The sequence below is a fragment of the Anastrepha obliqua genome, chromosome 3, assembly GCF_027943255.1.
Source record: "Anastrepha obliqua isolate idAnaObli1 chromosome 3, idAnaObli1_1.0, whole genome shotgun sequence".
Classification (NCBI taxonomy): Eukaryota; Metazoa; Arthropoda; class Insecta; order Diptera; family Tephritidae; genus Anastrepha; species Anastrepha obliqua.
This window is the reverse complement of record NC_072894.1, coordinates 13,968,717-13,996,552: the sequence shown is the minus strand read 5'-3', so window position 1 is coordinate 13,996,552 and position 27,836 is coordinate 13,968,717. Positions and strand designations below refer to the sequence as shown.

General features: G+C 37.5%; 1 protein-coding gene across 1 annotated transcript; it reads left to right on the top strand.

Moving 5' to 3' along the window:
- Positions 1-4: 4 nt before the first annotated feature.
- LOC129241332 (uncharacterized) lies at positions 5-26,804 on the top strand. The gene is made up of 5 exons (XM_054877592.1): positions 5-1,011; positions 1,079-1,273; positions 2,784-3,031; positions 8,847-9,239; positions 26,422-26,804. Exons 1-5 carry the CDS (start codon positions 198-200, stop codon positions 26,671-26,673), a joined length of 1,902 nt encoding a protein of 633 aa, XP_054733567.1. The 5' UTR covers positions 5-197; the 3' UTR covers positions 26,674-26,804.
- The last annotated feature ends 1,032 nt before the right edge of the window (positions 26,805-27,836 follow it).

Genomic DNA, 27,836 nt, shown 5'->3' with positions numbered 1-27,836 from the left:
TAAACGGTTACAACAAAGTATAGTTTAAAACTACTTGCTGAATGAAATATGCAGATATGCCTACATCGACTTTATACTCGGAATTTTTTTTGGTGTGGAACAATTTTAATTTTCAATCCAAATAGAAATTTTTTTACATTTTACCAATAAAAATCTAATCTATTTTTATAAAATTGTTTAATAACTAAATTCTCAAAATGGCGCAAAATTTTCTGTACATGTTCGAGTTTGTGGTCGATGATCTGTTGATAACTCGACCGAATCATTGCGCCCCAGAGGAGTACCCCACTTGCTGTGAAATTTCCTTTCGGTCTAGCGTTTTTGTCTCGATTTGTGATCGCGAATTCGGGCAATGCGTAGATATGTGCGCGCCAAAATGCGGAAAACTATGCATATTCTCACTGGAATCACCAGTGACCGATAAAGACCGACTGCTTATTCACATCTACAAAAAAAAGACCGATAAATGTAAATTCCTTGTCGGTGCTACAGACATTCCCATCAAGCCACTTTTCGATAAGGTAACAGAAAGCTTCAATATTGAAAATCCCAATTGGATGGAGCAATTGGCCAAACACACGGCCCGCTTGCCTGATCCGAAAACTCCATCTAAAACCACAGTCGTCGATAACGATTGCGACGATGAAACTTTAGGACGTCGTGAACAGATGTGTCCGTCATCAGAGATTACCAAGCGCTTGCTACCGCTCTTCAATATGAAGCACATGCAAACCGGCAATTTGGTGCTTATAATGCGGCTGGTTTGCAATGGGCCAACGATTGTGAATAGTTTCCCGTTCTCAAGCATTTGCTCAACGGGTTGTGGTAAGAAATCGACGCCATGCCCTCCTATATGCCCGCCAGCAGCAGCGCCACAGCCACAAGGTGTGTGCCCGATGCCGGATCCTTGCCAAAAGCCCGACAATAAACCGCCTATATGTCGCCGGTATTTTGCATGCAATGCAGACAAGGGTTGTCCTTGCGAAGAGTGCGAAGACTATTGCGATAGAGGTAAGAGCCAAACGAACAAACGATTCCTAAACGTTTTCGATATTTCCATAAATGTGCATTTTCACAGAGTGCCCTGTTGGTTGTAAGAAAAAGAAAAAGAGGGCTCCGCAAAACAATTGCTGCCCACCGCCACCGCCTCGGTGCTGTCCGCAGCCCGATCCTTGTCAAAATAAAGAACAGCGCACAGATATGTGTCAACGATATTTCTCCAACGAACCCAAGGGCTGCGCCTGCGAAGAATGCATGGATGAATGTGAAGCGGGTAAGCCAATTAAAAAGCATACAAATGTACCGCTGAAGTGGATCGTACCCTTTTTGTTCCATATATTTTTTTGCAATTCTCTTAAATTAGTGAAATATTTTCGAAATTCATTGCTTGTAGGGGGTAGTATGGTATTTTTTTTCATTTTTTTTTTTTTTTTTTTTTTTTAAATTATTCTATAACATCTTAAGATTATTGTGTGAAAGTTTGAAGTGCATTGGAGTAAAATTGACAAAGACACAAAGGATTAAGTATCTACCTCTCCAACCGGATTTCACGCTGCCGAAATCTTTAAACGCGTTTTTCTCACACTTGCCTTTTTTACGGTCGGTGTCCACTGTAGATTCATATCTACTGCACCGATTCTTTTCAAATTTAGTTTTTTTGTTTCTTTACTTTATTCACGAGGTAATCACGTCGAGTTTTTTTTTTTTAAATTTTGTCATATTTTAAAACAAAAAAGTTTTCAAGTTTTTTTTATGAAAAATCGGTGTTTTGACTTCAAAGCGCTTTAAAAAATTAAAAAAAAAAAAAAAAAAAAAATTCGACGTTGTTACCTGCGAAACTTTATTAGCTGATGAAATCAATTTGGTTTTTTGATTTTAGTTGATCCAGTAATGAGTTCTGAGGGACACCGCAATAAAACTTTTTTATGAGACGTCCGCGAAGATTCGCTGCCACCAACTCATTTCTTCATAAAAATCAATGAAAATTTCACACAACATTCTTTAAATATGACTTTATAATGAAGTAATTTTAAAATTTTGAATAAATCAACTGTGTCGACAAAAAAAATTTCGAAAAATATGCTTGTTTTACACCGAATTAACCATACTACCCCCTTGTATTGATCTAGGCGGAATTTTAAAATATACACCGTAAAATACTGATTATATCTTACAAAATCGCGCATTATCTATAATTTAACGCGTCAGCGATCTACGACGGTATATTTCCGTGCACCCGAATTCCTTTTAATTAATACTTATGACGAAACGAGTGCGATTCCTTAAGCTTTCTTTGATGTTTCCGCAAATGTCTCCTTAATTTTTTTTTTTAAATTATAGCCAAAGCTAGAGCATTACGGAAACTGCGCTATTTAATGCAAAAATATGCTGGACCAAATTAGAAAAGCAAACGTAAAATTTCCAAAATTAATTTTAAACAAAATTTATGTAAGAATCAGAGAAAGCAAACGTAAAATTTACAAAATTAATTTAAAACAAAATGTATGTAAAAATCAGAGAAAAAACGGTAAAATTTGAATTCCGATTAACTGTGCTATTTAAAGCAAAAATATGCTGCACCAAATTAGAAAAGCAAATGTAAAATTTCCAAAATTAATTTAAAACAAGATTTGAGTAAAAATCAGAGAAAAAACGGTAAAATTTGAATTCCGATTAACCTTTTCCAAAAACTGTTAAAAAGGGTATGTTCTGTACTTTTGCACAGCGTGTGCTGAAATCTGAGCTGCATTTACAATCCCATTACTTACTTTTTTGTATGGTAGGAAGCAGCGATGAGGAATCTGATCCATGCCACCAATGTGGCCCACCGCAGATTATGGCTCCTTGTTTTGTGACGCCTACAAAGCCCGAGCCGGGCCCCGAAGCCTACGAAGAGTTTGAGGCTTGCCTAAATGGTAGTGGACTTGTAATACGCGTACTCAAGAACACGCATCAAGTGGAAAGCGTTGACGATGGTATGCAGCACGGTGATAACGAGAGTGGAAGTGATTGTGAGAAGAAGAAATCCAAAGTGAGTAAAAGTTTATTTACACACGTATCATGTGCCATATTTACAAATGTATGCGTGTGTGTATATTATTTTAATTTTAATTGACTTAAAGTAAACTTAGTTCAAAATAAATTAATTTTATTTAATATTATATTAGTTTGGGGAAAAAGAAATGCATTATTTTAGTGATCGATATCTCGTAAAGTAGGTAGGTAGCAGAGAACTGCAAGCGGTGGTATTTTTCTGACTTGCGATCCACTCACAAAAAAAGCGGTATCAATATGTACGACCAACGCAAACTAAGCGGTGTTTGCGCTGAGCAGAACCGCAACAGAGCAGTAAATGTTCTATGTATATCGTTTGTACATCCGAGTATTTCTTTGTTCAGTCTTTGCTTCGTTTATAACTACCGCTTGTGCGATCACTTCGGCTATGCGGTGTTGCATATGACCACTACCGAATGACAAAAATACTGAAAACACCGCCTGCACAAATAGATCATAAGACACAAGCAAAAGAGTACCGCTAAAAAATATATATGCCATCGCGCGTTCACTCAATACATAAATGATTAGCACTCGAAGGAGTCCACTTTCTTATTTATGTTTTTTTTTTCTTTGTTTTCGTCGGCAGTGCATTAACAAACGGCATGAATCACTCTACTTGCAGATATGTATATGAATGTGTGCATGTGATTATATGTTCATTTTTAAAAGATTTATAATGGCGGAGAATTCAAATTTTATTGCTGAGAAAATTTCTTTATATCTTTATACATACATAAGTATCTTTAGAAGTAAGTTAAAAGAAAAATTATTATTGTATTTGTTTTTGTACGATAAGTAATTTGTAAAAGAATGAATTTGGTTTTCAATTTTTATTTTAAAGTTCATTTTATTTTCTGTCATAATTAATAGTAATATACAATAATATAATAAAATAATATCACTGCTTCAATAAAGAAAAAACTTTTCATTTAAAAACACTGCTACATATCGCACCCTAAATACAAAAGGGTCACAACTCAAAATGTACTTCTGCTCAAATATGAACGAGACGTTATCAATAAAACGGTCCGCGGATGACATATGGCAAAAATAAATTTTTTGTTTTTTGGTAGGACTGTTATAAGCTTACATGGCAAATTTCAGCGTGATATGTCACATAGTTTGTTTTCTGTGCTACTGTAAACAAGTCAAGCTCGAGTGTGGAAAATTTTGAGTTTTGCCCCTTTTGTATTTAGGGTGCGATATGTATGTATAAAAATCCTTTTTTTCCGTGCGCTGCTATGAATTATACTGCAGACAATCTCACTATTTGCAAGGGATGACGACGCGGTGTTTGCGGTGTTTTCCTCATTTGACAGATTTCACACATCACACCGCTTAGCCGAAGTTGAATATACGATTGCTTTCAAATCTAACACCCGAGTATACGAGATATTCATACACTCAACAATCGCGGTAATAGCGGTATTGATCAGCATACACACCGCTCTTTTGCTTTCCGCTCAAATGCGTGCAGTTTTTCTGAAAATGTACTGTGAAGATCGAACAAAAAGAGAGCAGTTTTTGCATTTGACCGTCATGGAAATGAATGCTTCAGCTCAAATCACTTGCCGTTTGAGTATGAGTAGTGGTCTTGAAATTTTATTTGTGGAATTTTTGCGTTTCAGTTATGGAAAAACAGAGTATTGAAGCGGTGTGCAAGCAGTAGCAGTACACCGCTGCAGTTCTCTGGTAGGTAGGTAGGTAGGGTGGTTGTCGTAAGACACACTTAGACCTTCGGCAGGTCCATTGTGATACCACTGGAGCTTATCCTTACTCTACGTGTTCCTTTTCAAACCATCCGGTTGCTTTAATAAACGAGCAGAGCTTCGTTAGTTTTAGATGGGCTATGTCCGCTACATCGGTTAGAAATGCTGTATCGAGAGTGCGCAGCCTTCTCATAGCTAGGCTTTTACACTCACATAAAAGGTGTCTGACTGTTTCCTCTTCTTCTGTATTAAGACAGCTTCTACAGAAATCGAAGTAAGGGAGTCCTAACCTTCTAGCGTGGCTGCCTATTAAACAATGACCAGTTAAAACAACTATCATTTTTCTTATAGCTTCTCCGTTAAATCTTAGTAAGATCTTCGATCGACCGCTGTTCCAGTTCGGCCATGTCTGTCTGCTTAGTTCGCATGTTGTGAGGTTTTGCCAGATTGTATTTACCTTTTTGATGGTTTCCCTGTCTATAAGTAATTTACAAGTGGCTATGGGCATGGGTATCAGCGCCTTGTCCGGTTCGAGATCGAGCTTTGTACCGGTTCTTGCAAGTTCATCCGCCTTGCAGTTTCCTGCGATGTTCCTGTGGCCTGGTACCCAGATAAGGTGCACCTTGTAGCGCTTAGATACGTCATCTAGTAGTTTAAAACATTCTAGAACTGTTTTTGACGAGTGTGTTTTGGATTCCAGCGTTTTTATTGCTGCTTGACTGTCCGAGTAAATGAGGACTTCATTTGCGGATAATACTCTCGTTTTTATTTCTTTAAGTCCCTCTTTTATGGCAGTGACTTCTGCCTGAAATAGACTGCAGTGATCAGGTAAGCGAAATGATTGGCACACTCCGAGTTTGTCGGAGTAGACCCCTCCACCTACTTGGTTGTCCAGTTTTGAGCCATCTGTGTAGATGTTTAAGTCATTTATCTAAACAATGAGCCTGTTATCCCATTCCTCTTTGGAAGGAAATACTGTGACAAAGAATTTATCGAAATTGATGTCCTTGGTCCTACAGAAGTCCGTTGTGCTGGGAATGCAGGGGAATTGTTCTAAAATTGAGGAGTGCCCTCTTTGGTACGTTCTGAGTATGCCGATTTCTCTTAGTCTGAGAGTTGCTTTGGCAGCTGTTTGCTTACCGTACAGCTCTATTGGTAAAATGTTAAGCATAATATTTAGTGCATCTGTGGGTGTGGTTCTGAGAGCCCCGCAGATGCAAAGACTGGCCATTCTTTGTACGTGTGCCATGGTTCTCGTAAAGTAACGCTCAAGCAATTTAAAGTTTATACTCGCTGTCAATGTGACATTTCACACTAAAAAAATTCAAAATTCTTTTACTGTTTTTTGTTTGTTCCCTTCAGTTGGGCGTTACAGGGTGTTAACAATGCCAGTCAAAAAAGAGAAAATTCGGTAAATTTTACAGTTTTGTTTGTAAGGCGAATTGAGTACTATTATGTGGCGCCATTAAAAAACAGTTACTTTACTCTGACGTCGGCTCCCTTCGCAATACAAATCAAACGACTAAAAAAAAAAAAACAAAAGTAGGAGAAATGACATATTTGTGAAAATTCAGTGAATTGCTTGATAATTTTCTGATTTTTGAGATTCAAACTAAGCAAATTAATGCAAACGAAGCTCCGTGTGTTAACTTGTGAAAACGCAAATAAATATGAAGCCTCCAAATGCAGTTTTTTGTGTTTTTATGCGGAAGACGCCGCACACTGGGGATTTTTGTACAGAGATGCGGAAAAAAGTATACATCCCAAAAAATATTTACATTTTTACTACTAACGAAGTTGTATATATTTGTGTATGAAAAGAACATGTTTAAAAACTATTTTTTTTTAAATTTTTAAAAAATAATGTTTTTTAAAATTCATAAATTTTTTTTTTGTTTATTTTATTAATATAAGCCAGCAAATATTTACGCACAGGATACACGTAAGTTCATAATTCTGAATTACCCTCAAAATGTCAAAACAAAATTAAAACTGTTTCGTTATCATTATGCACACACTAGAAAGCGTTTAGTTATTATCATTGCCAAAAAATAATCAGTGGCGCCTGGTGGCACCTGCAATTGATTAAAACTGAAAGAGACGCTATTAAGTAACACGTAGATACTAGTTTCTGACCGTAGGTAAATGTAGCTCAACTTGCAGATCCAAGAAAATGAAGGAATATGATTTTTTTTTTTTCGTAAAATTAATTATAAATAGATAATCAAATGCTTCACAGCCTTCGTTCTTCCGGCTAAAATATATAAAAATATCGTACCCTAAATGAAAAATAAAAAATTGGAAGTCGGCTCAAACAAAAGGAAAAAAAGGAAAAGGGCTTTGAAGTTTTTTCTTAGTCAATTCAATACTATAAAAAAATTATACTTTTGACTTATTTATAAAAAAAAACTGTAAGTCGGAGTTTAGTAATTCTTTTTGATTTTATTGTTGGTTCTATTCTGGAATTTAGAAATACCATTAAACATTGCGTAGGTGGTATGCTGCAAATTTGACTTTCTTCCGCTAAATCCCCAGTGTGCGCCGTGGCAAGAAAGTATGTGAGTGTGCGTATAATTTCTTGTGTTTGGTTGTTTCCATTGCTTTCGCTTACTCTTCTTCCAGAGAACGTTAACGTTCTCTGCTTCCTCTTCACACACAAATAATTCCCCTTCCTTTTGTTTGTTTATTGATGGAGTCTTACAACACGGCGAATTCGGAAGGCGCAATCTGTTGATCATTCTTGGTTTTTCTTTATAAAGCGACATGTAAGCCAAGCCGCTGAAATTATGAATGGTGTTTATGGTGCCAATTCTGTAACAGCTAATTACGTGCGATTTTGGTTTCGTCGATTCCGTTCAGGTATTCTTGATGTAAACGAAAATGTCGAAAATGCCGATAAAGAGAAATAATCGGCAAGTTATTACTCATAGTATCACACAGGAATCAAAGATCGACCACAGAATAGTTTTAAATCATTTGCGCAAAGCTGAATTGAAAAAGCAGCTCGATGCTTGGGTGCCACACCAATTAAAATAAATAAATAAATAAATAATTGGCGCGTACACTTCTGTTAGGTGTTTGGCCGAGCTCCTCCTCCTATTTGTGGTGTGAGTCTTGATGTTGTTCCACAAATGGAGGGACCTACAGTTTCAAGCCGACTCCGACCGGCAGATATTTTTATGAGGAGCTTTTTCATGGCAGAAATACACTCGGAGGTTTGCCATTGCCTGCCGAGGGGCGACCGCTATTAGAAACATGTTTTTATTAATTTTGCTTTCACCGAGATTCGAACCAACGACCTCTCTGTGAATTCCGAATGGTAATCACGCACCAACCCATTCGGCTACGGCGGCAACACCAATTAACAGCAAAAAATATGATGCATCGAATTTTCCTCCGCGAAGCCTTGGCCAAAGGGAATGAAATCGACCCATTACGAATGGTGACTAGGGATGAGAATATTGTGCGAAACGAACGTGATGAAACATCTCAAACTGTGGCCAAACCAGGAATAACAACTGCCTGTGTATTTGATGCGATTTGAAAGGAATCATTTAGCATGAGTCGCTTCCTTATGGCCAAACACTAAATTCAGATCTCTGCTGTCAACAACTGGACCGTTGGAAGTTAGCGATTGACCAGATATGGCCAAAATTAGCCAACAAAAGAGGTGCCACACACGTCTGTAGTTGGGAAGTTTTAATGCATCCACCATATAATCCGGACCTGGCACCAAGCGATTACCACCTTTTTCTCTCATTGCAAAACTTCCTGAGTGTTAAGAGATTAGCATCAAGAGATTGTGAAAATCAAACTTCTAGGAGGGAGGTACCTATAAAATGGCAACAAAATTATGCAATAAAACGTTGCATATTTTGCCCAAATCGGACAATCCGAAACATCTTAAAGTTTTGAATTTTACGCAAAAATAATGGACTTATTTTTCCCCAAACTTATAAACTTAATAGAATTTAAATTATTTTTATATTATTTTATTGTTATTTAATATGTGTAGTTTGTTTCATTTTGAACTATAATATTTACGAGTACACATCTAAAAAATTCTCATTATATCTTAAGGAAAATAACACCAACAATCGGTGTGAAACCATAAATGAGATTTTGCAACGCAGTAATTTCGCGAAAAATCATGTCAAACGCCGGACAAACGGTAACATTATCAATGGCCCGAGGTTGCCGAAAATCCGAGCCAACATCAAATATTCCGGGAATGATACGTGCGAACTTGAAAATTATTGTTTGCCCTTCAACAAAATCAAGTCAATTTGCAACGCCGATCAAAAACTAGAACTCTACCGACGCAAAGGTTCCTGTGGTGACGATGGTTGTGGTCCGATTGGGCCACCATTACCTGTTCAGAATATGCGAAACTGTTGCTTACAAGTAAATCCTCAAGAAATTAAGGACACTTTGAAGGGCATTAATGAGGATACAAGAAAAAAGGGCATCGAGGTAAGTCTTAGACGGCAATTTGAAAACAATATTCTTAAAAATGCCCTACTTAATGATGAGGCAGTAGGTCTGTTTGTGAAGCAAATTATTTATAACGGTTTCCCAGGTTTTAGTACTGGAACGAAATTTTTCTGATTTGCACTTATCGGGGCGGGGGTAATAAGGGGACAACTCTAGGCAAATTGAAGACCTGGGCGAAGATAGGCTCTATATTAGAACAGTCCATGATCAATGACATCGATTCGCGCTGTTGTTTTTGAATCAGCGAATTTGCCCTGTCAGTGTAGTGTAATCACCGGTCCTCTTCGTCTAGCTCATCTAACGGTAGGCCTAGGAAACTTGCTGTTTCGACAAGTTGGGTCCAAAGAGAGAGAGAGAGGGGTTTGATGGGGCATGTGAAAAGGTAGTTAGTGTCGTGCGGGGTGCCTTCCTTTGCCTTCGATTCTGGATAGGTAGGAGTATAGTCTGTTACAGTATCCAGAACGTAATTATGCCCAGGTTAGGCGGAGCTTTTGGGGAAGTTGGAGCTCTTCGTCTGGAATGGGTGGTGGTTAGACTTCGATGACGGCATTGGGGGGTCGGGAGCTTAAGAAGATGGTAAGAGTCTACCGATGAATGTCGTTAATTGTCTATCTGTACACTGTCCGATCCAGTAATTGTCGGTATGTTTTGTCATGGATCTCGTCTGTGTAGTTGAGGAGGTGTCTGCATGAGTGGGACCACGAACTGCTTGCTGAGCATTTTATTATGCTCCTTTACAGGGAGCAAATGGGCCTAGTCATGTAGATCTTGTAGTGTGGACCTCAGAAGAAATCCTGTCGCAGTTCTAATGGCAGTGTTTTGACAAGTCTGTAGCTTCGTCCACTGCGTATCACTGGTTCCAGGCGACCAGACAGACGCAGCATAGTTTAAAACCGCCCGGCCGATTGCCTTAAATGCCAATAGCAACATTTCTTTGTATTTGCCCCAAGTGTTGCCGGCAAGCTCTTTGAGGACCTTGTTGCGATTTTGGACTTTAGTGGCAATTGCGGTTGCATACGCTTAGAAGGTGAGCGAACTGTCGAAGGTAACTCCCAAGAGGGGGTTAACAGTCGATTCGCGCTGTCATTTCTTTCTACTTATTACTAGGTCTGTTCATGAAGCAAATAATTTGTAACAATTGCTACAAATTTTCTAGTTTTGGTGTTCAGTAGGGCGGGTCGATTTAAAAATCGCTCCTTGCTCTGTTAAAATCGCATTCTAGGGATCAAAATAAGAAACTTTGCCGAAGGAACCATACCTCTAAAAGGAATTCTGATGTCCCCCAATTTGGGTCCAACGAAAAATCCCACTTTGACCCATTTAGAGTGTTCCAATCGAGTCCAAATGTATGACCGACCCCCACTAACTTTGGACGGCCGATCCATCCATGCCAGTGGCACACCCCCTGGAACTCCCCTGGGGGAGAAAAGAAACTAAAAAGTTCGACCCAAATTGGGTGACATTAGAATTCGTTTTAGAGGTATGGTTCCTTCGGCAAAGTTTCTTATTTTGATCCCTAGAATATGATTTTCACAGAGCAATGGGCGATTTGTTTGCCTCCCCACAAATCGACCCGGCCTAGTGTTCAGGTATCCAAAAAACTTCCAAAGTAGGGGAAAGTGAGAGTGAGACATTTCATTTTGAGGGGAAGCAGTTGAGAAAATCAGCTAATCGCAAAGTAAAAATAAACTCGAATTAAAATTTGCGAATTGAGTCGAAAGTTCTAAATTTAAATAAAAATTATTAAAATGGAGAATGTAAGTGAATATATTTGAGATAAAATTTATAAAGTTTACTTGAAGTCTATATTGAAAGGAATCGTTCAATGATAAACAGTCCAGTCACTGTTGCTGCAGTTTGCGAAATACAAATCGAAAGCATTAAAGGTATTCAATTGTGTTTGAACTTCGTGGTTATTAACTAACTTGGCAATATTTATATACAATGCGAAGTCCAAAATAAACAAGACTGAGCTAAAATAGAAACAACAAGAGCTTTGTTTTGATAACTTTGAGTTTATTTATTCAAAATAGTCTCCTTTGGCCTCGATACACTGCTTTGCGCGATCTAAAAGCTTTTCGAGAGACTGTTTTCGGTCATTGACCGGAATCCGGAATGTCCTTCAGGATGCCGGTACAAGCCGTTTTGGATGGCTTCTACGGACGTAAAACGTTTTCCTTTCACAGCCAAATACAATTTTCCGTATAGGTGATAAAATGGAAAAAATTATTGCAGACAAAATAAAATCATGTGATGCTAAGTTCGTTATTTTGCATTTTATTTGTTTTATTTTTGAATTTAATTTAATACGAAGTAGCACAATTTAAAAAAAAGTAAATTTTTGCGATTTTTTCCGCCAACAATTTCATCAGCTTGCAAATTGTTATTGGTTTTCGTTCATGCCCCTTCTTTTTTTAAACCTTTCGACCCCAACTTTTTTCCTATGGAACGATTTTTTTTTTTTTTAATTTTAATCCTTTTGTATTTGTTTAAGAAACAATTACCCAAAATTTTGAGTCGTCACGCCGCACGGTTTGAACGCTGCCGAAAGTTGCTTGTGAGCAACTTTGGACAATGGTTGTATACAATTGAAACAAATTTTTTCTTTCGAACAATTTTTAATGATTTTTATTTATTTTGAAAAATTAGGACTGAAAAGACAAAAAACTGTTTTTATTGTTACTACAGCAAATGTGGACTTTGCATTTAAGGCACTTGGACATTGGGGTTCCTGTTTTGCACAATCTGCAACGTCCCTTTTCACTAAAGACTACCCAATGTTCCATTTTATCGTAACGTTGAGAGACTGGAGGATTCGGTTGGAACCTGTACTTTTTCGACTGTTGGGAAGACACGCTGCTTGATGGGGAGCCCAGGGATACTATCGAGCTAGCTCTTTCAACACTCGATGGTCGTCCTTTCCTTTTTCCGAGCGAAGTAGTGGCAGTAAGCAACTCATGAGCAATTTCTAGTTGAAATTTTATTAGAGGAATATGCTTTTGCCTCGGGTTTATCAAGTTTAAATACTTTTTATATAATAGCCATGCGTTTGTAACGGATGTTCCGAGGCACTAATAGAAGATTCTTATGTATCACTTCTTTAAACGGTGGTTGACCTTGTAGAGCTACATGAGCATGTCAGCCAAATCTACTCCTCCCATACCCTTATTGTAAGAAGCAACAATCGCAGGCCTTGCAACATCAATATAAGCTTTTTTGGATTCCAACGGTTGAATATACCAACAGGTTTAATGCACAGGTTCACACGAGGATATAAATTGAACTGGCTTATTGTCAAACGACGTATACAATACAATATTATTGTTGATTTCACATTTCATATCGAAAGATCCCTTTCCATGCTTTTTTAACTCAGTATCCTGTTGCAAATATGCCCATTTCTTTCAACGAAATCAGAAGGCTTACTAACGTAAACCAATTATCGAAATAAAGCTTAAGATGTTTGTCCTTAGGAAGACCTTTTGCCAAATATGAAACTATATTCGAAGATAGCCCCAATCCATAAGCAGGACAGGTACCTTCACCAACATACAACGTAAAGTCGTACACTAATCCAGAGGTTCCAGCACGCGTGAACATTTTCAGACCCCATTTATGAGGGTTGTATTGTTTAAATGACGATCGACCTGTAACAAAAATTTAAACTAAAATATTCATTGACATTTATGAATATATACCTTTCAACGCAATGAATTGTTCACCAACGCTTTGATGTTCTTCCTGGAGTAGCTTTCCAAAATTTTCTTTGAGACTGTCTAGTAAAGGACGTATTTTGTACAACTTGTCATAGTTCAAATCGCCTTTTTTTGATTGTTTAGTGTTATCGTTGAAATGTAAACATTGTTTTATTTTTTCAAACTTTCCGCTATTGTGCTTGGCTATTAAAAAAAGTGCAGAAATATTCTACTGACGTCATCACATCGTCGACCTTCAAAGTATTTTCTTACCAACTGGTCTCCGAAGGTACAAATGGCCTTTTTCTCCACTTTAGTGTCTTGGGGTCAACTTTTTCAAAGCAATTATGAGCCAATCAAGATTTCGGCTCACATTCTTCTGCAATCATATTTTCGAGAAGGACAATCTCTATAGTTTCCCCTCTTTGCACGATCCCTTCCAAATTCTTTTCTAGCACTGCAGAAATATCATCACTTTCGTCGTGAGAAGAGGCATCCCAATCAAAGTAAACAATCCTCTCAATATCGTCATCTGACAATCCTTTCTCTTTCGGTCTCATAACTAAGTACAAAAATATTTATTACCACAATGGCCCAAGGTTGCCCACAAGTAACAATGCAACTTCGAAAATTACTCACCTGGTTAGCATGGCATATATCCTTTTTAAATTTTTTCATTATTATAAAAGTTAGTCACTCACTTTAAAAACTCTTTTGAATTTCACAACAATATTTTCTGCGCTGCACTTGCTATTTATTCAACTTAACTTCGCTAAATGATCTACAAATGATATATTTTTTGCTCGTTTTTTGAGTAAATACATAAAAGTACCGTTATCATTTATAACAAACAGACAAAAATAAAAGTAACGCTTTCCGTAAGCTGTTAAACTGCCGAAGTTGCTCACAGGCAGCGTTGGGGTCGAAAGGGTTAAATATTTTTCTCTTTGAGTGCGAATACTCGGAACTTAAGTTACTGGATAATTTTTTTCATGAGTCAACCTAATATCTAAACATTTTTAACGCAGCTAAAGTTGTGCTACATGCGCCAAAATCCATAGCATTTGCCATTTTTGGCATTGATTTATAGACAACGAAAACGAAAAACCAACCAAACGCATGACTGCCTGACAATCCCAGTGTTCGACATGTACGCATCGATATGCGCTTGCAGTTGTTTATAAACTCACGTTGCTCAAATACACCAGCCAATAACGATTGTTTGTGCTGCCGCATTTGCATTGCAGCGGTATTGCATCAGTGCAACAGACTTGAGAGAATCGGGAGAAAGAGAAAAAATGCAGCTAACCTTTTTTTAACAAACGCGAGTTTACGGATGTGGCTGACGATGTTGGGTTATATAAGTAGCTGCACGGTGCACTGCTAGGCGCTACAAAAGGTAAATAACAATAACGACGGCACGCGCGCATGTACGTGTGGATGTGTGTGTGCATTACTTGCACTTGTTGCTGGCCTACAAATGTGGGCGCAGTGGCGTAGGCCCTACAGGGAAATCAACGGATTCTGAGCTGGGCTTGTGATTTTGAAGCGTTCCTCTGCTCCTAACTTTTAAGCGATAAATGTCTCCGCTTTTGTATTCTCCTTTCGTAGTTTTGCTTTAGTAAAGTTTCACACCCATTTTAATTTCGGTTTGTATATTTCCATATTAGTTGAACTAATACTCGTACATATTAACTGTCGCTTTGTCTGTCCTGGTTTTCCCCACAGGGAATGCATGCAGATATGCTCGTATGTATGTATGTATGTATGTATGTATGTATACAGCTAGATTAGTGTGCATTCAAATAGACGACTTCAACCGTTTCATTCAATGCGCTGCTGCGTGATTGTTTCATTCGAATGATTTTAATCGCCGACATGGCCATCGCCAATAATTCCATAGCAATTGTAGCTAGTCAGTCAAATCGGAGTTACGTCAATGCAATGCCGCGCAATACACTACATTTGAGTATTGTATTGTATGAAATAAAAGTGAAGTACCGATTTGCCCCAGTTTGCGTGCAAATGATTTTCTTTTCAATTCACTTCATAGTTTTCCACAAATGCTCTTATTCCAAATCCATGATACGCATGCAATGCCTTTCAACCGCATGTGTTGCATAAACGCTCCATTTATCGGTGAGTAGAATTTGTATGTGTAGTTCGCCTTTTTATTTCAATGCTCTTATGAGGCAAGTGTATGTAAGGCTGTAAGAAATTAAAAAAAAAATATGTATAAAACTGAATAAGTGTTGCTGAATAAATGCTTTGAATGAGTTGATGTTATAATTGAGAGAGTGTAAAGTTCAAAAGTTCAAGGCTTGGGTAGATAAAGAAAAACTTTATCAAATTCACACCCTATTTATACGTTTTTGTGGAGTCACAAGAATAGCCTTTGGTTTTGTTTCATAAAAATCACGCATGTATTTGAAAAGTGCACTGCGCACTTGGAATGAAATTTGAAAAGGTCGAGCCAAGGAGCACCAGGAGATTTGGTGGCTCCTAAAACCATCAGGATAAAAAGCCCATTGCATTAAAAGCTCTGAAAAGAGGGTAGATAGTCAAGGAGGGAAGGAGAAAAGTATCAAAGAAAGAAATAGGAAAGATACAGAGAAAGAGATAGTTAGTCCTGTAAGAATTTTCCAGACTCTTTGGCAAATCTGTAAATATCCTCCAGTTTTAGAGAACGTATATTACTCATTCTCATAACATCGGACCCCAAAACAAGTAGCCGTGCTTTAGCAAAGGCAGGATACTCACAGGGAAAGTGCTCAGTGCTATCCGCCTCCTCCAAGCACGACAGTCACATTAGGTCATCAATGATTCGATGGGTGGTCATATGTTGACCCCATGGGTTGTGTTCTGTAATAATAGCGACCATCAACCGAACGTCTTTCCTTCCAAGTTTTAGTAGAAAGTTTGACAGTTTTCTATTCGGACTTGTCACAAAACACTTTGCGGCTCTGCAGTGTTCTAGACCGGACCATCGCTCTTTATGTAGATTGCCTACATAATCGCTGATCCAATTCATGATTCCTGTGGAACTGATTCCGATTATTGGCTCTGACCCTTGTGGAGGAACCGCTGATCCACGGTTGGCTAATTCATCGGCAATTTCGTTTCCTTGAACACCGGAGAGTTCCATATAAGTAAGGCGTTTTTCAATAGGTGCGCTTCAACTTTTTTCCGATAGGGAGGGCGAACGACGCAATATTTTTTATTTTTCGCTTGTCATTTGTAAACTTCATTAGTATACATTCCATCATGGAACGCTACACACTTGAGCAACGATTGCAAATCGTGCAAATTTTTTATGAAAATAATCGTTCTGTTGCTGCTACTTTAAGAGCATCACGGCCATTTTACGGTTCATTTAACAAGCCATCCCGTTCGACAATCGACCGTCTAGTGAAAAAATTTTTATCTACGTTTGCGTTACATAATGTTCCGGTGCCAGTGAGAGCAAGAAGTGCACGAAGTGTTGAAAATATTGCTGCCGCCAGGGCTTCAGTTCAAGAAGACGCAAATGTGTCGCTCACACGACGTTCTCAACAATTGGGCCTTTCTGTGTCGTCATTGTGGCGAATTTTGCGAAAAGATCTTGGCCTACATCCGTACAAGATCAAGCTGACACAAGAACTGAAGCCGTTTGACCATCTGAAGCGACGTCGATTCGTAAATTGGGCTGAAGATCAACTCGAAAATGATCCAGATTCTTTCCAAAAAATCATCTTCAGTGATGAAGCTCACTTTTGGCTCAATGGCTTTGTCAACAAGCAAAATATGCGTTACTGGGCAGAAAGCAATTCACACGTGATTCATGAGGCACCGTTGCATCCCGAAAAAATCACTGTTTGGTGCGGTTTACATGCCGGCGGCGTAATTGGCCCATATTTTTTCGTTGACGAGAACGATCGCCACGTTACTGTGAATGGAAATCGATACCGCGACATGATAAACGATTATTTTTGACCGCAATTGAATGGTATGGACTTAGACGACATGTGGTTTCAACAGGACGGGGGCACAAGCCACACAGCACACGCTACAATTCATTTGTTGAAGAGTAAGTTCGATGAGCGCATTATTTCCAGAAATGGACCGGTCGAATGGCCGCCGCGCTCGTGTGATTTGACGCCTCTAGACTATTTTCTTTGGGGTTATGTGAAGTCATTGGTCTACAGTAACAAGCCGGAGACGATTTCTGAGCTCAGAGCCAATATTGAACGCGAAATCGCTGGAATTTCGGCCGATTTATGCAAAAGAGTGGTCGAAAATTGGGTTCAACGATTGGACTTCGTAAAACGTGCACGCGGTGGTCATGCAAAAGAAATCGAATTTTATACTTAAATGCATATGTTCAAACTCGATAATAAAAAAAAATTAGTTAAAAAAGTCAAACCGTTTGTCTTTTATTCAAAAAAAAAGTTGAAGCGCTCTTACTGAAAAACGCTTTACAAGCCTGTTTTGTCTTGCGACGGAATTAGGATTCTTCTTACATTCTCGAAAAATCTTTGAGGTTTAATTCACGTTTTCCAGGGTCTTCAGTGCAGCCTGACTGTCACTGAAAACTCCAATCTGTTTCCCGCTCCATCTCCTCTCTATTATTCATTCGGCTACTTTCAGGATGACAAAAACTTCCGTTTGGAAAAGAGTTGCCATTTCTCCCATAGCATAGTGATACTTATTACTATCGTTTAAGTACCATCCGCCTCCAGACCCTATTTCATTCTTGGACCCATCAGAAAATATCCGTCAAACCTCCCCGCATGCATTCTGGATTGCTCCATTGCTCACGCAATCGGACATCAAATTTCCTTCCAAATGAAACTAAGGGTATCAGGTTGTCTTTAGGTGCCAAAAACAGTGGATACTGCTCAGATAGCAACTCAAAGATTTCTCTGTGTCCCGAAGTTCCGTCTTCGTGCCAGAAACCAGCAGCCTGCACATTGCATTTATTGCTTCCTGTTGTATCTTAAGATCCAGGGGGAGCAAATCAAGCATAGCATTTAGGGCATCACCAGAGGTTGTAGTCATGGCACCCGTGATGCATAAACATACACTTCTTTGTAGTCTGTATAGTTCCCGGATTGTGGACTTGACCATGCTCCGTCGCCACCAGACCACAGAGGCGTAAGTGATGATTGGTCTGATAAGTGCTGTGTGTATCCATAGCACCACATCAGGTTTCAGACCCCAGGTTTTACCAACTCCTCCAGACCTAGATCCCGCCACCTATACCTAGAACCCTTAGAGAATGCAGAACGATTTTCGCTGCAAGCTTACGTAATTATTGGGTTGGCAACTAAGTAATTGCGAATTTTTTTTAGATAATCAAACACAAATTTTTCATGGAACTAATCAACTTTATTCTGTTATGTATTGCCCATTTTGATCAATCACCTTTTGCCATCTTTCAGGCAGCATCATAATCCCACGTTCATAACACTTCTGATTTTTATTAGCAAAAAACTGAATCAGGTATGATTTGACATCATCAGCATTATGAAATTTTTACCATTCAAGGAGTTTTGTAAAGAGCGCAACAAAAAGTAATCAGATGGTGCAAGATCAGGACTATATGGTAGATGTAGCAAATTATCCCAACCAAGCTCCAATATTTTTTGCCGAGTGGCCAAAGATGTGTGTGGCCTTGCATTGTCATGTTGGAATACAGCATTTTTTCGATTTGTCAATGCGGGCCGCTTTTCTTCAACTGCATTGCGTAATTTCGTTAGTTGTTCAATGTAGACATCAGAATTGATCGTTCGGTTGGGTGGTAAGAGTTCAATTCCTTTGTAATCCCACCAAACTGATAACAAAACCTTCTTTTCATGAATATCAGCTTTTGATGTTGTTTGTGTTGGTTCAAATGGCCTGCTCCACGATCTGTTCCGCTTGATATTGTTGGAAACAACCCATTTTCCATCGGCAGTTATCAGTCGTTTTAAAAATGGGTCTTTTTCATTACGTTCCTTTAACAAATCGCAGGTGTTAATGCGTTTCTTTCAGTTCGTGATGAACCCATGTATCGAGTTTTTGAACATAGCCAAGTTGTTTTAAGTGATTTTCAATGCATGTACAGTTAGTAACATAAATAAGTATACAGGAGCCTGATTTATGGAATTGTTTGACGCTAACGCTTTCCTTAATACATATGTAATCAAAATATTTTACATATGGTAATTGTGTACTGGGAAAAGCTTTCATATGCGCCTTAATTTAGCTGTAAATTTTAGGTACCGTTATCCACGCATTGCCTTCTCTTTGATGACAGCGAAATTTATGTCACAGAAGTTAGTATACAGCAAACGATTGTTCAGTTAACATAACATTTACTTTTACGTATTGATTAAAAAAGTTAAAGCTATTAAAAGGAAATAATTAAAGTGAGTATAAAAATTTAGGGGAGTACGATTTGTATTAATTATTGCGACATTTTTAGTAATGGCACCAAAAGGAAAAGAGCTTTCTGATGATTTAAAAATACAGATTATAAAATATCACAAGGAACATAAATCATTGCGAGAAATCGGTCGTTTGATAGATAGGAGTTTTCCTGCAGTTCAAAAGATTGTCAATAAATATAAAAGTGCGGGAAGCATCCCTAATAAAGAGCGTTGTGGGCGTCCGCCGCTCTTAAGTCCCAGAGAAAAAAGCTTAGTAGTACGGAAAATCAGGACAAACCCCAAAATAAGTGCACCCAAATTGAAATCGGAAGTTGAAAATGAGACTGGTAAACAATTTAGCATCCAAACTATTCGCCGGGTTTGCATAGTGCTGGTTATCATAGGCGCAATGTTAGGAAAAGGCCCTTCGTGAGTAGTGTCAATCGGAGTAAACGCATTTCATTCATTTGGAACCAAACGTTTTGGGACCAAGTCATATTTTCCGATGAGTGTAAGATCAGTATCTGTGGATCTGATGGCCGTGAAAAAGTTTGGAGAAAAGTTAACGCGGAATTGGATCCAAATAATATGACCGGCACTGTGAAGCATGGAGGGGGCTCTGTGATGGTTTGGGGATGTATGGCTGCGCACAGGGTTGGAAACTTGGTGTTTATCGAAAATATTCTGGACCGATATGGTTATTTAAATATTTAAAAAAATAATTTAAAAGAAAGCGCTACGAAATTGGGCCTTGCAGGAACGTCTATCTACTATCCAACATTGTACGATAGTGGCTGTTATATTATACAATGTGCGAAAACAGCTGAAAACACCACCACAGTCCTCGGATACCAACCTAGTCGAACATTTATGGGAACATTTAAAACGGCAAATACGTAAACATCCGATTAGAAATAAGGAACAATTGAAAAACGTGCTTCAAGAGGATTGGAATAAAATACCACCAGCTGTAACTGAAAACTTGGTGAAATCAATGCCATCACGACTTAAAGCGATTGTAAAGTCTAATGGTAATCCTACCAAATACTAGGATTTGATTTGAATTATGTTTTTGATTTCACAAATTAATAATATGATGAATTGTATACTTACTTTTGAGACATGAATTTTTATAAAGTTTAATATAAAAAGCTATAATTTTGTTCCTTTTTAAAATTTTGTCATTATTTTCATTAAATATGATTTTTGTATAGCATTCATATAAATAAAACACAATTTTGTTATAACTTAAGTTGTTTGAAGGAATCGATTGGGGGAAAATTGAAAACATGTCCGGTGTATACTTACTTCTGTTACTAACTGTATGTCATAAATGAAGCTTCTCTGCAATCTCACGAGTTGTACTGTGACGATCCGAATCGATTATTGCTTTGATTAGGGCGTCATCAACTTCAACTGGACGACCAGAGCGTTTTTCAACTTTGAGTGAAAAATCACCAGAATGAAATTTGGCAAACCAATTTTGACACTGCCGTTTTTTTAAGGCTTCGTCATCATAAACAGCACATAACTTTTTATGAGTTTGCGATGCGGTTTCCCCTTTGCGGATATAAAAAAAAAACAATATATGACGAAAATGTTCCTTTTGATTTTCCATTTCCTAACAAACGCCAAACGAAAACTACGCAACCGATCAAAAAACGTTTTTTACTGATTCACAGCTGCATTGCCAACTATCAAATTACATTTGTACTACGTCTGCAAACCTAAAAATTCAACTGAAGCCATCTATGAGAGAAATCCGCAATTACAGGTACTTAGTTGCCAACCCAATACTTAAGTTCCATGCTTGGTGGGCCAAAAAAGTTAACAGCTTTCTGTATATGGCATCAAGCTCTACTTTAGAATCAAATATTCTGGAGTCTGTGTCGTAACGTCACAATAGGAATGGGAGCCATTTGACCATCTCTCGAGTCGGCTCATAGTAGATAACTTTTTTGTTTACAGTTATCTGTTAAAATATGTTGCAGCATAATTAAATTATTATTATTTTTTTTAATTTATTTGATTAATGAGTTGTTAAATTTGTTCCACATACGAGTATACCTTCCCATTAGTTTCTTAATCTGGAACCTTTCCAATTGTATTATTATTAAATTTTTTTTTATATTTTTATTTATTTTATTAATGAGTTTTAAAATCTGTTCCCTCCCAGTAGTTTCTTTATTTGAAATCGCTCATTATCTATAATCTTTTTTTATTATCCCCTTGCAGTAGTTTCTTAATCTGGAACTGTTCCAATAGAGTAATAATTGCACAATTTCTTAATTGAGTTTTTGCACGGTAAATTGAGCTTTATTACGGCCCTTATTACTTGCTTAAATTTTCTAATTAAGGTGAATGCCCAAAGATAGTCTAAGACTCCTTTATTAACCGTAGTGACAAATTTATTTATTTGCTTTTTTAACTCACGGATTAATACTGAATAACAAACATAAATAGAAACATAATTGTTCGCCTGATTATTTGCTAGTAAAACCAAATAAAATAAACACAAAAAATGTAATTATTTCGTTTGATTATTTCTATATACCTACTCGCATGTATGCACATTAGGGTGCCCCAATTTGTATGAAACGAATATTCCCGACACTGCTTCTAGCCGATTCGGATTTTACATATAATTCTAAGAAGAAAAGTCCATTAGAGCATAGCTCGAAAGTCAATTTCACGCACCGCTAATTTTTGGATAAAATATCTTTAATTAATTCGAGAGGGAGTTGAGTGGGTTATGGATATGAAGATAGAAAGTAGAAAAAATACAGTTTCTGCTGAAAGTAGAACAGATCTAAAAAACCAAAATGATTGAAAATACGTTGGTAATTGTAAAAAAAATATGGTTGAAAAAAAAAAAATTAATAACAAATGTTTATACGAGGGCGAGTCAATAAGTCCGTGACTTTTTTTACTTCTGACCTCTTTACTGAAAAAGAAATACTGCTCCTGTCAACAGGCATCTGTCAGTTGACTCCTGTCAAAATTTGAACGTGCTGCGTCAGTTAGTTTGTGTTTTACAGCTACCTTTATCAGACTACCCAGTAATTTGAATTTCGAAGAATTTCGTGTGCTTATTAAGCGATTCACCCTTAGAAACCCACTGTTTCGACTGTTTTTTAGTCTCTGGTGTGTGGTGTTGGATCCATGTTTCGTCCACGGTTACAAAACGGCGCAAAAACTCCTACATATTGCGATTAAACAACGCCAAACCTTCCTGTGAAGTTGTTACACGATTGCGTTTGTGGTCGACTGTGAATTACTGGGTAGTCTGATAAAGGTAGCTGTAAAACACAAACTAACTAACGCAGCACGTTCAAATTTTGACAAGAGTCAACTGACAGATGCCTGTTGACAGGAGCAGTATTTCTTTTTCAGTAAAGAGGTCAGAAATACAAAAAGTCACGGACTTATTGACCCGCCCTCGTATATTGTAATATTCTGTGATTTTTTCTTTTCTTTTCAAGGCTTAGTTTGATGTATATAGTCAGTTCATGCGGCACCCATCTTCCGATCTTTAAAATCATGCCCATGCCTTTCAAACGTTTGGAAATGGTTTTTGCGTCAGTCCCAACTGCTCTGCCATCATTTCTTGTGTTTGACTAAGGTAGATACCTATGAAATGAGATTTTTTCGCTAGCGACACATTTTGCCCATCTCTCAGGCAATATGTGGATTCGCGCCAAAAAAAATTGGCCGTCTTTGGGCGCAAACCAATCATCGAGCAATTTTTTGGCTTCTTCGTGAGAATTGAAGCGCTGCTCGGAAAGTGCGTGGCTCATCGATGCAAACAAATGGTAATCGGAAGGCGCCAAGTCTGGTGAGTAAGCCGCATGCACCAGCGGTTCCCAATCGTACGTCTCCACCAATTCCCGGGTCGCTCTTGTTCAATGTGGCGGTGCATTGTCATCAAGAAAAATTACTTTGTGACGCCGATCGGCATATTCTGGGCGTTTTCGGTGTATAGCGCTGTTCAAATCGGCCAATTGCCGTTGGTCAACTGTTTCACCTGGTTTTAATAGCTCGTACCAAATCATACCACGCTGATCCCAGAAAACCCACAGCATTGCCTTGCGGCCGAAACGATTTGGTTTGGCTGTTTTTTTTTTACTTGTGGCCGGGCGAACCATACGATCGTTTACGCTTGCCATTGGGGAAATATACCAATTTTTCATCACTCGTAACGATTCGATGCAAAAAAGACTTCCTTTTGAAGTGGTTTTTCGGTCCTCTTGCTGCCTTTCAGTCAGTTCATGCGGCATCATTTCTTGCGTTTGACCATCATCTTCATCCAATAATGCCTGCAATTCGGCGTCCTCAAACTTTTTCGGTGACCGGCCATGGTCCTCGTTCTCCACGCTAAAATCACCACTTCGGATTTTTTCAAACCACCTGAAGCGCTGTGCTCTACTTAGAGCATGCCCACCATAAGCTTCTACTATAAACATTTGATGAGCTTGAGACGTGTTTTTCTTCAATTGATAACAGAAAATCAACGATGTCCGCAAATCGTAGTTTGAAGGCACGGAACTCGACATTTTTAAGAGCGACAAAAGTGTATTGTTGTATGAAACGTAACAAACAATGAACTGAATATTGTTGACAGATGACAGGCGACAGAAACAAGACATTTGGGAAGGTTTAAAAATACTACTAGCGACAAACTGATGACAAATTGATCATACAATATAAAGCCAACACTTCTTTTGATATTTTTACGATGTCAGCTAACTCTTCATCTTCACTTTTTGATCATTCAAAACGATTTAGTGGATTTTTTCCTTTTTTTCTGATGTTACCGCCTCATTTGGACGTCCACTGCGTTGTGCATCATCGGTGTCTCCACGAGCACGTTTGAAGTCAACAAATCATCGTTTTATTTTTGTTTCTGATGGAACGGAGTCCCCATAACACTTTGCAAGCGATTGCTGCGCTTGAACGATATTTTTTCTCATCGAGAAACAGTGTAAAATTAAAACACGAAATTATTTTTGATTCTTCTTTGATTCATTGTTTTGAAAATAGTAAAAGTAGCGTCGTCACTCTTGCTTCGTTTATTTTAAGTCTAACACTAACTATTTTTACAGACCTAATATAAATTTAAATTACTACAGATAATTATTAAAAAAATTAAAAAATGAGTATAGAAATTTGTAAAATTCATTCTTAGAAACCGAAAAGTCAAGCGGAATAGAACACAGGATCGCATTGAATTCTCTTAGAGCGCGGACAATAGGAGCATCACGCGCATAATTCGTGTTAAGAAATTTAAGATGAAATTGGATAGGAATATAAAAGTGAATACTACGGAATAGGTATAAACAATTAATTTCTCCTTTAAGTAAACTGAAAACAAAATACAATGAGTCTCTAGAGACTTTAAGTTAATTAAAAACAAACGGGACTTATAGGAAGGGATAAAAAAACGAACACATTAAATTATATAAATTCGCTAATTAAATGTCCATTGTAGAGTGAAAAAACTTAAAAACGCGGAGCGCAGTAAAAATCACATCTATACACGAAAAGGTTCACAGAAAAAATAACTCAAGAATTATTGAATAGAATATCTTGAAATTTTAACTGCTGCCTTTTTAAGGTTAGTACTAACTGAAAAAGAGGTGAATGCAATAAAACCATCTATGTGTTAGACCCGGGACTTTACGGCCCATGTATTAAGTAGAACCAACTATCAAAATCTTCACCTGCAAAAAAAATTTGTTAGGCCGAGTGTAATCACAGTGTAATCATTACACCGCGTTACACACATTCTGTCCTATGAACCAAATATACTTTTTCGGAAAGCGGATAAAAAATAAAAATACACGTGTATCGCCGATTTTCATGTACACGTCACAATTTTTTTTTTTTTTGTATTTTATAACTTTAAACGAGCAATTCTTGTATGCATATCTGTATAGCCACACGATCTCAGGATTAGCTTAACGGATTTGAATGAAATTGGGCACACAGATAGTGTATCACATTTCTAGACTATTCACCTAGGTGTTGCCACTGACAATGTTTCATAGGGTTGCCACCTGTTCGAAATTAAAAAAAAAATTGCATGAGCTATGCCGATGTGGGTATCAAAAGAAAGGTATTTCACTTCGCATTGCAATAGAGATATAAAACCCCGAATTTTTTTATTAATTTTATTATATTAAAATTAAAAATTGTTACATTAAAAATTTTAATGCTTTTAAAGAAACTTAGGCCTTTTATTTTTGCGTTTGTAAGCATTTGTGTCAGTATCGCGACAAATAGACCAACAGTATTCGCCAAGCATATGCGTAATGTCTTGTCCTTTAAAGCGCTTTTCAATAGCCCCAATGTCCTGATGGAACCTTTTGCCATCTTCATCGCTATAAGCTCCTAAATCACCAGGGAAACAATCTAAATGATTGTGAAGGAAATGGATCTTTAACGACGATGCCCATTTCGCCATATGCCGAAATCATTTCTGCAACATTATTTTTATTATTGTCAGCTCGTTTGTTGCCAAGAAACTGCTCAATAACGGCAACTGTGCCTTTCCATGCACGTTGTTCGATAGCATTCAATTTAAAAATTTGGAGTCCCTTCAAGTTATGCCGAAAATTTAGAAAAAAAAAAAATTCAAGAAAATCTGAGAATTGATAAATTTTTTTTTTTTAATTTTACATAATAAAAACATTTCCACGAGTCTGCCTGCAGAAATTCAGCGCGATTGGATCACGGAAAAAGTGTTAAAAATTGACCCAAAGTTTTTCACACAGGCGGACTACGAGCTCTATATTTTATACATAAAAAAAAAATTCTAACGTATACATGAAAATCGCCGATACACGTGTATTTTTATTTTTTCTCCCCTTTCCGAAAAAGTATATTTGGTTCATATGACAGAAAAAAAGTTCGTTTTTGTAACGCAGTGTTATTAGCATCGGGTGACAAATTCCCCTCCTAATACTCGCCTTGCAATAATAATTTAAATTTAAATTATATATTAAATATATTTCTCTGTTAATGGGTAGGCAAAAGTGGAATTAAATTGTATGTCTTTTGAAATCTCCATCCATTTAGGTTTGCTACAAAACTTGCGAGGACACCGAAAGCGATGTTTTCCTAGTGAAATTAGGCAGTAAGCAGCATCACCGCCGAAAGCAAAATAGCATCGAAATCGAACTGAAGACACCCAAGCAACCGATTATATTGCCGAAACAGAAAATGACCACTGAAACACAAATTACCGATAAAGAGCTGGACGAAGCGCTGGCTGCCCTTTGCGGTGGCAAGAAAAAGGGAAAGAAAGGAAAAAAGGGAAAGAAGAAATAATCAACAAATTTAATAGATATTTCGCGCTAAAATCAAAATGTATTTAAATTGAATTTTTTATATTCTGTTTAAATCAATAATTATCATACTTAACAACAAAACACAAAAAAAAAAAAAAAAACGGGCCAAATCGGCATTCTTGTCTAAGCAAAATTAATAACTTGGCGTTGAAATAACTCAGTCCATGTAATAGTAGATGTTTTATATTTTAACAGCATTCCTTGCTGAGCTGTTACTTAAATTGTTGTTAAATACTTTGAATTCGTTGTCGCTATCGCGTAATGTACTAGTATTGGAGGCATAAATAACTCGAGTGGCATGAGGAAGCCATGTACTTGCATCTGAAGTTTTGCTTTAAATTGCTGACACGTTCAACACTCGCCTGCATTCATGGCTCTTTGCAATTTTGCAGTTAATGGCGGCAACTGTAGCAGATGCCAACGATGTCGACCAAGCCAATAAACACAGGAACAACAACAACAACAACGATTACAACACTAAGCACACACAATAGTTGCGTGGACCATAAACTTCGTCCGAAGCGTAAAGGCATTAGATAAGTAGAAAAGCGTTTGCGCACAATAACCCCTTTCAACTTGACGTGGCTGCTGCTGCTGCTGCTCAATTGGCTGCTGTATTGCTCATGCGGTTGCTGTTGGTTGCAATGCTGTACTATGTCTGCCTGCTACTCCACTGCTGCTCACGGTAGGCAGGAAGCATCGATAGGTTGCACAAAAATGTCGACAAAAACTGCAAGCTGGGTTGTATTTGTTGATGATTATAGGTGCAAAATCCGTTGGAATTGAAATCCTACCTGCTCCTTTTCAAAAGTTATTCATATTTTTATATTTCATGTTGGGACAATTTGGAATCAATATCAAAAGTATAGCCTCGTTTGAATTTGTATTATGCAAGAGAAGAATAAAGAATCTTACGTAAGTTTTTAGCCGATTGTAATCGTTTCCAAGGTACACCACGTGGAGGTAACTTACTTTGTACCTTTTTTTCTATTTTTTTATGTTTTTTTCAGTTTTTTTTTTCAGATTTTTTGTTTTTTTATATTTTTTTTTATTTTTTTATTTTTAGGTTTTAAGATGTGTTACTATTTCTGTATATATTATTTGTAAATTTAAACATGCTGTGATGAAAATGTAACGACAGCT

Bases quoted from the DNA above. Each gene is read 5' to 3' on its own strand.
- LOC129241332 (XM_054877592.1), top strand. From the start codon at position 198: ATGGCGCAAAATTTTCTGTACATGTTCGAGTTTGTGGTCGATGATCTG. The intron at 1,012-1,078 runs GTAAGAGCCAAA...GCATTTTCACAG, and splicing joins CGAAGACTATTGCGATAGAG to AGTGCCCTGTTGGTTGTAAG. The intron at 9,240-26,421 runs GTAAGTCTTAGA...CCATCCATTTAG, and splicing joins CAAGAAAAAAGGGCATCGAG to GTTTGCTACAAAACTTGCGA.